Consider the following 12,896-nt stretch of genomic DNA (forward strand, 5'->3'; position numbering starts at 1 on the left):
TTGGCTCCAGTACCAGGAAGGTTCATCAGTAACAAAGGTGTACTACATAGCTAAGCCATGACTTCACAAAATCAGCAAAACAATTGCTCTCTGCAAGTTGAGGCAGAGTAAACAGAGAGGAGGAAGAACTCAGGAAATCTGTGGGGACAGGCAGGGAGCCCAGGTAGTGAGGGAGCCTGTTTTGCCCCAAGGTCTCAGCTCTAGAAAGACCAGAGCACACCAGAGCTCAAGCATCCCTGAGGAAAGTCGGACACCCAGAATGTGTAGGGGAGGGCCACAAGTCTTCAAGGCTGACTTGTTCCCCAAGAGATGAATGTTTAAAAAAATATGAGATAATATGTGCAAAGCATTTTGCAAACTTTAAGGTGATATGAATGTCAGCTGAGAGAGGGAGGTGTAGTGTGGTGGAAAGGGAAGTTGGAGTCGGAGGACCTCAGTATAAATCTTGTATCTGCTACTTTTTACCTGTGTGACCTTGAAAAAAATCACTTAACTGATATAAGCCTCAGTTTCCTCATTTGTGTGATGTAATAATGGAGGTTCCCAAACAAGTGCTTCTCAAATGAAAGCCATTTTTACTAAAAATCATTCCTCTTTCTCATATGGCGAATACTGAGCAAACAAGAACCTACTATAAGATCACAAAACATGTAATTGGCAGGAAAGGGTTTAGGACCCATCTCCCCCAGTTTCCCAGGGTTGAGCTACATTGATGTATCCCATATCTGTCTCCATTGCCCAGGCTAGGTCTCTGCTACTGTATCTGTCTTTAACCACCTTCAGCATGATATCTCTGTGTCTTTGTCTCTGGGGCAAATGAGTTTGTTCATTTAAAGCCCCTAGCTTTATTAAGCCTCCTCCTAGACAGGATAAGCTTCTCTTAGGAAAATGGGGGCCTCTCACTTACCGCCTACTCTGTGCTAATTTTTGGCCTCCAGGCAGAGATGCGGTTGCAGGATCAGCAGTTGGCCCGGCAGCTGATGCGCCTCCGCAGTGACATCAACAAGCTGAAGATTGAGCAGACCTGCCACCTCCACCGGAGGATGCTCAATGATGCCACCTATGAGTTGGAGGAACGGGATGAGCTGTCTGACCTCTTTTGTGACTCTCCCTTGGCCTCCTCCTTCAGCCTCTCCACCCCACTTAAGGTCATCGGAGTGACCAAGATGAACATCAACACCCGCAGGTTCTCTCTCTGCTGAAGGAGAATGAGATGTGGGGGACACCAAAAGGGGAGTGGTGGCAGGGAGATGCACAAGCTAAGATGCCCATCAGCAGTATGACAAGTACCACGTGGAGGGAGAGAGGTTCCCAAGGAGGGCCAAGCTTCCCTTGGGAGCTTCCAGGTCCCGCCCAATGGCTGGGGTGTGCTGGGGTGACTTGGATCCACCAAAAATGAGGATCTAGCACTCTCAGGTAGATGTTAATGGAGTCATGGAAGCCTTTGAGACTCCTTATCCACTTAATATCTGAGTGATCCTTCTATAAAACGGTTTTACTAGTGATAGTGCTGTAAGAGATTGGTTCCTTCCAACCTCCTACTCTAGCCTCCCCTCCATCTCATGCCCATGTGCCTGTGAACACAGATCACTGGTGCTATGACCAGGGCTCCCAAAGGGAGGAAAAAGTCCCCCTGCCCCAGGCACTGTGGCCCTGCCCTTACCCCCAAAGGATATCCATGGGCATCAGATATAACACACCCCCCAAAGTATAGGGAGGTGATCCTTGTGCTTGGTGTACCCATCTCAGTGTCAGTGTCCCCTCAGTGTTCCCTAAACTGCTCTCCATGTATTCAAATCAAATCAAATCAATTTGATAAGCATTTATTAAGAGTCTATTGTGCTTGAGGTACTGTGCTAGGCACATAGGATACAAAGAGAAACAAATCATAATGATGTCTTCCCTCAAGGAGCATGCATTCTTCTGAGTGAGTGGCAGGGCTCCACCAGGCAGCAGCCACACTTTCACACAGACCCTCCTGAAAAGAGAGCCCCTAGAAGCAATATCTAGGATCATGTGTTCCTGGGTGCTGGAGTTACAACCCAAGGGTCATATCATTTGGGCAAGCCAAGTCAAAAATGTTGCCAATTTTTGACTCGGGCTCTTGGGTGGCAGTTGGAAGAGTTCCATTGTGTCAGGTAGTCTGGTGGGCCTTTTTCCAGTGTAACGAGTTAGGGACAAATCCTGAACCTAGATTTTACTATCATTGAGCAGAAAATACCCAAAAGGACCTCTTAAGAGGCCCTGTACTGCTGCTCCTGCTTCTCTATCTCCCCCCAACCCACACCAATGCCCAAGGGATCACTATGTGGACTACAATTGATTGAACTAATTTTCTTCCTAAGGGTGCCCACAGGCCAGAAGACGCCTCTTTGTTGAGCTTGATAGTACCACCTCCCTAACCTTATTTCCACTTTTACTGCCTTCCCACAAGACAATCAAAATCAGCTATGCATCCAACCAGTTTCTCCATTCTGATTGAATTAAACAGCTATTTATAATCACAGGTAACTGACTGATTCTATCCAAAGGGAGGAACTGATTGGTGTGATAGAGCACCAGACCTAGAAGAAATACTTACTCTTTTCATAGAGCCATCTTCTCTGAGACTATGAAGGCCAACATGTGAGAGAACTCAGACTCAACAAATATGAAAAAAAAAACAACATAACATTAAATGTCAAAATGTCCCCAAGTCAGCAACAGTTGAATTATAAAAGCGTTAACTTCAGAAGTAGGAACGACCAATGATATTTTCTCATCCAATGCCCTTATTTTGAAGGCTCTGCACACATGATTTGTTCAAAGTTATAAAGCTTCTTAGTAATGTGTGAGTTTAGCCATTAATATCTATACAGGTTATATTTCTCTAGATTCAGCTTCCAAGAGGAACTTCTAACTTTTATCTTAACCCAATCCTCATACTGTGCATTACAGCTCAGACGATCTCTCAGCCCTGGCTCCTCCTCCATATACTCCTTTTGAGTTTGGAATGTTTTGGCCAGCCCCAGATAGTGTCTGGACAGTAGAGAGCACATGGGTCGACATTTCCACTCTGCAAGCACAATATCACACTACCATTAAAAGGAGGGGGAGGAGGCTCCATGGGGATTGGTCAACACACTTTTAAGGGTTTTTATTTTATTTCCTAACTAAAGCCATTTTCCCCCAATCCATGAGCACAACTCCAACAAAGACAAAAAACACCCACACCTTACAGATAAGAACCTAGGCTATAAAAATGTCCTTTATTGAAAATGCACACAATTAATTCAATAGAATATACAAGTAAGGGGAAGAACAAAGAAGAGAAGTATGAATCTTTTGGGGAGAAATCACTGACTCATAGCTGGTAAACAATACATTGAACTGCTTCTGGACTTTTCTAGAGGACCAAAGGACTTGACTTTTTCTGTCGCCTGAAGCAGGTAGCAGAAGGACAAGACAGTGATCTTACCCAGAGCTTTGCTTTCCAGCTTCTGATCTGAAAATAAAAGGCAATTTGTAGCCCAAGTACAGCCTTGGTGGGGAAGGCCTAAGAACAAGGGCTAGTACTGGACTGCTGCTTTAAATGCATTTTGTAGAAGCTGGAGACTAGCTTAATAATGACTCCAGTGGTTACCTAGAAACACCAGTGCTCTCTAAAGAGGCTCTCCTGAGCTTCTTGGAGAAAAAAGACCTTTACTGTAATGGGGAAATGCAGTGATAGTAGGAACAGAAACCTACTTTATTATGGGATAGAGAAGATATTCTCTTCTTCCATGTAGACTGAAGCATGTACAAATGATCTATGGTCTCACACACAGAAACTAGACAACCAAGCTCTCACAAGTATACTCACACACCTAAAAACATATAGTCAGCCAGAACAATTTTAGACCTATCGAATGGGAATTGACCAACTTGAATTGCACTCCCATTTTTAGCCCAAGTCCATCATCTGAGCAATGATAGTCCAATAGATAAGGTAAAAATCATCCCTTAAGACAGATGGAAAAACAGGATTTGACCTATTAGTTGACTCAATACATTCACTTTTTAATTCACAGTTATTGAGTGAATAGAACTATCCTGGGCACAGAGATATTTATCCTACACTGATAAATATAATATGGATGCCCCTCCCCCAAGAGTTTATGGTCTAGTGGGATAGATAAGTAACCAAATACCTGGTATCAAGGGACAAGTGCTTAGAAGAGACTTATATAAAGCACTATGGGACTTCAGAGAAAGACAACAGTTTCTCACAATCCATTTTCCAGGAGTGATTCATTTCAGATAGTGGAGCATTCCCATGACAGTTTCTATTTCAGTCAAGGTTTTGTGTTGAGAGAGTTCCTTTGTGGATTGGTCCTGCCTCAGACAAATTGTTACACAGATAAGCTCCCCCTCCTTTCCCCTCCCCACCCTCCACTACACAAATTTAATTACTCAAGGTAGGCCTTAACCCTCTCTGCCAGTGGAGTCACAAGGTTTATAAACTGGCCCAATGTGTGTATATGTCTCCTGCTTGCATTGTTTCCTTAATCTGTCCATCTCTTCCTGTGCCAAACATCCCTTAGGTGTGACGTTCAGCAGACATTCTGTTGTGTCTAAGTAACATTGTCTAATGGCTTCGTACCTATAGTAGCCAATCATAGTGGCTCGGAGACCCTGAGCTATCCTGACAAAGGTCTTCTCCAGTTTGGGATCTCCTCCCATGTATCTCCTAGCAATACCAAGTGCTATTACATAGCTGACAATTTCTAATTTTATTTTTATGATTATTTGTTTCTATATTGCTGTTAGAAAAAGCAAAATAAAGAAATAAAAAGGTGTGCATTTTAGAAGACAAGGTGGGTGATTTCATTGTGTCCCTAGTATCATCTCAGACCTGCTTACCATCTTCTCCCTTCCCCTTGGTATTGTGTTTCTTCCAAAGAGAACTCCATGGATGGTTAAAGTTCTGAGGCTACAAGATTAAAGCAAGTGAGCTCGGGACATGGAGCTAGGGGCCTCTGGATAAGCTTTACACAAACCCAGTGCTCCTCTAGCTCGACATCCTATTTATATTCTCCCCTTAAATTCCACGGCAGTTTGGGAACCTGGGAAGATGGATGGGAACAAGAGCCTGAAGTTTACCAAGTGACTGATCTGAGGAGGAAGAAATCCAGGTTTTCAGGATGAGATCGAGTAAAGTAAACTGGACCAAAGGGTCCAATACTGACTTTGTGGTCAGAGGGCCTGGGTTCAAATCTAACCTCTCAGGCTTACTACCTGTGGAAATTTGGGCACCTCCCTTATGGGGTCATGAATGTAGAACTGAAAGGGACCTTAGAGGCCTTCGGATCCAACAACTTCATCTTAAAGATGAGGAAACCAAGGCTGAGAGAGGTAAAATGACTTGCCCGGGGTGATACAACTATCACAAAAATAGGATTTGAACTCATCTTCCTGGCTTTAAGCCCTCAACACTTTATCTACTCTACAACCTGGCAGCATTAACCTCTCTAGGCCTTAGTTAACTCATCTTTTGGATGGAAGAGTTGGACTAAATGACCTCTGAGGTCCCTTCCAGCTCTGAACCTGTGGAAGATGCTATATGCAAGACTCAAAGGTAATTAAAACTGAAATCGACAAACATTTATTTGTCAATTAATCACTGATGTTCCAGGCACTGTGCTAAGGACTAGGGATACAAATAAAAAGCAAAAACAATAATGGCTCCTGTGAAGCTCCCGCTCTACTGGGGATGACATCAAGTATGTCAAAAAGGTAAGTGCATAATACGTGGAAGGTAGCAGAGGAGAGGGCAGAACAGCTGGGGGTACTAGGAATGGCTCCTGAGAGCTCTCTGCCAGTCACCACCATCTTTGGAGAGTCCTGGCAGTTCTTGTATCTCCCTCTCTCCTTAAGCTAACTGGGCTTTGCCACCTGCTCAGGGTCTGACCAAAGGACCCCAAAGCCCTGAAATGTTCTGAGAACACGTCCCCTTGGCTCCTTGAAGAGGAAGGAGAGAAGAAACAAAATCGTCAAGCTGATTCTTTCACATAGTAGTAGTTCTCTGGGCTGACTAGCTTTTTCACAAAATAAAATATCTATGGGAACTGAATACTGGTTTTCCTGAACCGACTTTAATCATAATAGTTGATCTGCTAGTAAGCCTGTCAATAGAACCTTTCTGATGTTGAGGAAGGAGGTCGGAGAACGGTTTCCATACAGTCCCCCACAATTTCCCTTGGCTTCTTATCAAGAACAGAAGTGCTTTTACCCTCCTAATTTCCTGTCTCAAAGCCACAAAGTCTGCTCTTGGTGGGCTCCAAGGGGAAGGTTCGAGTGGGTGGTTTGGGGAGGAGAAATGATTGTGTTAGGCTAAAGCCAAGATCAGCCAGAACAAACAAGGCTATCAGCAGCAGCAGGAGGACTGGCTAGACCCATGTACAGATTCAGACCCATTTATTTTTAAAGACCCCCTATGCTTGGCTCAAAGCAAACAGAATACAGCTAGGAGTGGAGACAGCTAGGCGTCTCCAAAGGAAGTTGTTTCGTGAACAAAAACCCCTCCAGCTTTTGATGGGTTTGGGAAGTCTACTGGTAAGAATGAAAAGTTGTTGAATATCCCTTCCCCTCCCATACAAGTCGGGGCATATGTCTGGGCAGCCTAGAGGTTCCCTGTAGGATAATCTTACAAGGCTGACTCAACAAGTGGGCTCTATGTACTCAGGAACTTTTTCAAAATAAATTGTTTTAATTGCGTCTTTTCCCAATCTTATTAATAGCTAGCATTTACATGGGGCTTTACATATATTCTCTCATTTGATCCTCACAAAAATCCTAGGGGGTAGGTGCCGTTATCACCCACATTTTACAGATAAGGAAACTGAGGCTGAGAGAGAGGTTAAGTGATTTGCCCTTTGTCACAAAATTGTTGTTTGTCCTTGACAGTTGTGACTTGCAATGAATTGTATTTAAGTGAGGGAGGGCTGTGCAATCACCAACCTCACTTTCTCCTCCAGTGCCTCCAGTGCAAGATATTTATCAGGATAACTGGAAGATGGCCCTGGATGTTTAAGACAATTGGAGTTAAGTGACTTGCCCAAGGTCACACAACTAGTAAATGTCTAAGATAGCATTTGAACTAAAATCTTCCTGATTCCAAGTCCAACATATGAAGAAGAAAAGTGAGCTGCCCAAGATCACCTGGAGCCATCAGTGAAAGGCAAAGGAAGAAAACGGAGAAGGGAGGAGGAGGGGCAAAGAAGGAAGAAGAGAGAAGAATGAAGGAAAGCTGGAAAGGAAGGAAGAAAATAAAGGAAGAGCAGCGTGGTGCTGAGGCAGGGAACAAGGCAAAGATTTTTTTTTCCTCCCTTTCCTTGCCTTTATAATAACTCCCCTGTTAATTCTGCATGACAGGATGGATAGAGAACCCTTCTTGACTTTGAGTCAGAAGGCAGATGCCAAAGAAGCCAGAGCCCACCCAGATCACAGGTATCTCCAGGCTGCAGTGAGGTATATCAAGACTGTCCCACCTTTTCCTCATGAAGTTAGAAATAGAGATCACTTAAACCCTGCCATTCTCTTACTTTTTGACTGAAGAAAATTCCAACTAGCATAGAATCTCAGAACTGGAAAGGACTCAGAGGTCAACTAGTCCTATCTAAACCTTTGACACTTATGAGTTATGTGACATGGGAAAAGTAATTTAACTTCTGGGGCTGCTAGGTGATGCAGTAGATAAAGTGCTGGCTCTGAAGTCAAGAGGACCTGAGTTTAAATCTCACCTCAGACACTTACTAGCTGTGTGACTCTGGGCAAGTCACTTAACCCCAATTGCTTCAAACATCCAGGGCCATCTCCAGTTGTTGTGATGTATATCTTGCCACTGGACCCAGATGGTTCTGGAGGAGAGAGGTTTGGTGACCTTGCACAGCCCTCCTTCCCTTAAATCCAATTCAGTGCAAGTCATGACATCATCCCAATGTCATGGTTCTCTTCAAGAATGAAGGACAAACAACAATTTAACTTCTCCAAACCTCAGTTTCATCTTCTAAAAAATAGGGGAAATGATACAACTAGGTATATTAATAACAATGTTTTAAGTAGTACATTGGGTAGAGTGCTGGATATGGAGTCAAATAGAACTGGGTTCAAATCTAGCCTCAGACACATACTAGTTGCCCTAGTAAGCCACTTAACCTCTGTCTTCATCAGTTTCCTCAACTGCAAAATGGGGATAGTAGTACCTATCTCCCAAAGTTGTTGCAAGGATAAAATGAGATTATATTTATAAAGTGCTTTGCAAACCCCCAAATATTATATAAATGTTGGTTATTGTTATTATTATCAGTACCTACAGTCCCAATTTCACAAAGATGTTGTGAATAAGGTCATTCATATCAACTATTTTATAAGCCTCACAGTACTATACAAATACCAACTATTTTTATTAATAGCTCTTCCAGTTGATTCTTGTGTAACCCAATTTCTCATCCTCTCACTATCATCCTCTGCCTCTGAGACAGGCTCCAGAGAGGCCAGAGAAGCTGGAGAGAGAGCATCCAGGATTTTATTGCACCAGGGCCAAGTCCCAGAAGTCTGGCTGCCCTTTGATTCTGAAAATTCCTCTAGAAACCCACTTTAATTTGCTACCAGATAAGGGAGGAATAACAATACTTATCTAGTTCAGGATAATAATAGCTGACATTTGTCTAGTGCTTTAGGGTTAAGTACTTCCCAGATATCATTTCATTTCATAGCAATACCCTGAACACCATTCATAAAAGGATATTTGGTACCTCTTTGTCCTGCTTCTCCTTCCTTCTCCCTTCTTTCATTCCCCCTCCTCTTCTCCTGTTTCTTCTCTCCATCTTCTCTTTACATGGCTCCTCCTCCTCCTCCTCTTCCTTCTCCTTCTTCTCCTCCTCCTCTTTCTCCTCCCCCTTCTCCTTCTCTCTCTCTCTCTCTCTCTCCTCCTCCTCTCCCTCCCCCTCTCTCTCCCCCTCTCCCTCCCTTCTTCCTGTTTTTCCTGCATCTTCCTTTCTCTTCCTCTCCTCTTCTTCCCTTTCTCTCCTTTCTTTGTCCCCATTCTGAGGGCCTTCCCTTCCCAGTTTGATTTTTTTTTTTGAGTAGGCAAACTAGGTCATCATATTTTTGCCTCATTTCTTACCTACCCTAATCACTTAATGGATGCTTCCTCAGACAAACTGAGACCTGGGAAAGAGCTTAGCTTAAAAAGGCCAAGGTCTCCCAGTGCATCTGGAGTCATCTCCAGTTGTCCTGAGCTATGTCTTGCCACTGGACTCAGATGACCTTGGAGGAGAGAGTGAGGCTGGTGACTTTGCACAACCCTGCCTCACTTAAATCCAATTCACTTGCAAGTCAAGACATCACCTCCTTGATGTCATTGGTCCTCTTCAAGAACAAAGGAGAGTAACAAAAGGCCTCTTCAAGGAGGTCAACTGTAAAAGGATCACCTGTATGGATAATGACCTCTTTCTGTCGTTCCTGAGCCTCTGTAGAATGTGAGCCCTGAATGTACTTTGTACTCACAGATAATTTAAACAAAATTAATGTAACCACCGTTGCACCATGCAATTCATGTTTGAAGATATCTATCTATCCATTTATCTATCTATGTATCTATACATATGTCACCTATATGAGCTTTTAAACTTCTAATTGGATAAGACATAAAAGCCATGCTTTCTTAATGATTCTCTGAAACAATTTAATCACAGATGCGTCTCCTACCTGATACTTCCCATCCCTCTTCACCTCTTCACCTAAAGGCAAACAAATCCAGTATTTACCTCCTAATTTCTCATATATTCAGAGATATGCTACAGCTGGGCTCTCTGGAAGAAAAATTGCACACACATATGTTTAAATGTAGTCTGCACTATTAACACTTTCTTAAGTCTAGACAATCAACAAAACAATAGCAGCTAGGTAGAGCAGTGGATAAAGCACTGGCCTTGGATTCAGGAGGACCTGAGTTCAAATCCAGCCTCAGACACTTGACACTAGCTGTGTGACCCTGGGCAAGTCACTTAACCCTCATTGCCCTGCAAAAAACAAACAAACACCACCACCACAACAACAAAAACATTCTCTGAATGTTTTAGGCAGCTAGGTGGCACAGTGGATAGAGCACCAGCCCTGGATTCAGGAGGGCCTGAGTTCAAATGTGACCTCAGACACTTAACACTTACTACCTGGCCCAGGGCAAATCACTTAACCCCAGTTGCCTCACCAAAGGGGAAAACAAAACAAAACAAAAAACCAATAAATCAAGCCACGATGTTTTAGTGATTGATGATTTCTGAGGTATATTTCTGCTCACAATGAAAAAGATAACAACTGGCTCTTGCAAAGTAGTTAGAGCTAGCTCTAGCTTACCCCTGCTTTTATCCTAGAATCCCAACATCTTAAACTCTCTTGCTCTTAGAACAGAAGTTCTCCACTACTCCTCCCCTTCCTCCATCTCAGGCTTTTTTCTGTCTACACACAGAAACAAACCATCTTTAGATCTTTCTTTTGCACACCCACCTCTGCTGGCAAATGCTTTATAAGAGGGGACCAATTGCAATAGTTGTAGAACTGTTGTATTATCTAAAACCAAAGAGAGCCCCTACAAACTGGGGTCTTTGCATTGACCCAAGCCTTAGTGAACCAGTAGTTCTAAGTGTGCTTGGAAAATAGTCCCTGAAATTTGGTCATTAAAATTCCCACTGGCAGAAAAATTGGAACACTAATGCATTGTTGGTGGAGTTATGAACTGATCCAACCATTCTGGAGAGCAATTTGGAATTATGCCCAAAGGGCGATAAAGCTGTGCATACCCTTTGACCCAGCAATACCACTTTTGGGTCTTTTTCCCAAAGAGATCATGGAAAGGGGAGAGGGACTCACATGTACAAAAATATTTATAGCTGCTCTTTTTGTGGTGGCAAGGAATTGGAAGTTGAGGGGATGCCCATCAATTGGGGAATGGCTAGACAAGTTGTGGTATATGAATGTAATGGAATACTATTATGCTGTAAGAAATGATGGGCAGGAGGAGTTCAGAGAAACCTGGAGGGTCTTGCGTGGGCTGATGATGAGTGAGATGAGCAGAACCAGAACATTGTACACAGTATCATCAACATTGTGTGTTGATCTACTGTGATGGACTATATTCTTCTCACCAGTGCAATGGTACAGAAGAGTTCCAGGGAACTCATGATAGAAGAGGATCTCCAAATCTAGAGGAAAAAAAAAAACTGTGGAATATAGATGCTGAATGAACCATACTATTTCTTTTGTTTTTGGTGCTATTGTTTTTCTATTTTGAGGTTTTTCGTCATTGCTCTGATTTTTCTCTTATAACATGACTAATGCAGAAATATGTTTAATGTTATTATGTATATATATATATATGTGTGTGTGTATATATATATATATATATATATATATATATATATAACCTATATCAGATTACCTGATGTCTAGGGGAGGGGGAAGGGAGGGGAAGGAGGGAGAAAAATCTATAATTGGAAAGCTTGTATAAACAAAAGTTGAGAACTATCTTTACATGTAACAGGAAAAAAATAAAATACTTTATTAAAAAAAATTCCCACTGGCTCATCTGTTCATTTACAGATGTGTAAGTGGGAAGGTTGCCATTTATATACCAATAAACTTCTTAAGTTTAAGTTTCATGAGTAGGGGCAGCTAGGTGGCTCAGTGGATAAAGCACTGGCCTTGGATTCAGGAGGAGCTGAGTTCAAATCCAGCCTCAGACACTTGCCACTAGCTGTGTGGTCTTGGGCAAGTCACTTAACTCTCATTGCCCCACAAAAATTTAAAAAAGAAAAAAAAGTTTCATGAGTAAAGGGAACATGTCTTATGTGAGCTTTGCATCTCCCACAGCACCTGGCACAGTGCTCTATAGACACTAGGGGGTTAGGGACAGTATCTGTGACTTCATTGGTATATGGGCTAGCTGATTTCTCTGATCCCTGTCTAATGCACATGCAGCCATGTGACAATCACATTCCATATAATTTTTCTAATGGAGTCAGCCTTATTAAAATTCTTTAATTTAGAGGGATTTAAAAACTGTTTAAGGTAACACTGACATACAAGCAGTCAAATAAAATCCCAAAGTATAATTCCTTAAGACCACAGAAAACCAAAAACGAGCTACATATTTCATATGGTGATGTCTTCATAAAACAACTAGCTTAAAAAAAAACCCAATTAGCTTGATCAACCAGCCTAGTCCACTAAGAGGTTCATATTTAATTTGGATGGTCAAGAATTCTATGCACAGAAATGTCCCAGAGGGATGGATACAGCTGAAATCTGGCACATCCCCCTAATGGCAATCCCTGAGAGAGAAGGTGAAGACATGAAAAGAAGTACAGATATGGAAATGGATGAGTTTGGGGAGCTGACTTGCCTTGAAAAGGACCTAGGTGGAATTGACACATAAGTGACATAGCTTGCACTTGCGGTTATATTATATAGATGGCACATCAAGATTACTGTCACAGATGGCATTAGTATATGGGTGACATAAATGAGATTAGCAGTTGACAAAAGTAGCATTGGCAGATAAGTGGCATGGGTGGCATTTAGTGATAGGTAACAGTGGCACATCATTCACATAGGTGACATTGGTTCATAGGTAACACTGGTGACATTTTTAATAAAGGAAACCTTTTAAGACAAGTGAAAAAAGTGACATTTGCAACTTGGAAACATGGGTGGCATTTGTGCATTAGTGACATAGGTGTCATTTGCCCACAAATGACAGAGGGGGCATTTAGAGATTGGTGTCACAGATGGCATTGGAAGATGGATGATAGAGGTAGAATTGGGAGATAGGTGACAAAAGTGACAATCATAGATAAATGATATTTCTTCATTGGTGA

The 12,896-nt window shown here is 42.4% G+C and overlaps 1 protein-coding gene across 1 annotated transcript in view; it reads left to right on the plus strand.

The window, feature by feature from the left end:
* The window catches only part of FAM167A (family with sequence similarity 167 member A), a 53,434-nt gene extending 48,603 nt beyond the window's left edge, over positions 1–4,831 (plus strand). Inside the window, exon 3 of the mRNA XM_043990155.1 lies at positions 939–4,831. Within this exon, the coding sequence (XP_043846090.1) occupies positions 939–1,202 (264 nt within the window). The 3' untranslated portion in view covers positions 1,203–4,831. The remainder of the gene's footprint in view (positions 1–938) is intronic.
* The last annotated feature ends 8,065 nt before the right edge of the window (positions 4,832–12,896 follow it).

This window comes from Dromiciops gliroides, chromosome 2, assembly GCF_019393635.1.
Source record: "Dromiciops gliroides isolate mDroGli1 chromosome 2, mDroGli1.pri, whole genome shotgun sequence".
NCBI classification, from domain to species: Eukaryota; Metazoa; Chordata; class Mammalia; order Microbiotheria; family Microbiotheriidae; genus Dromiciops; species Dromiciops gliroides.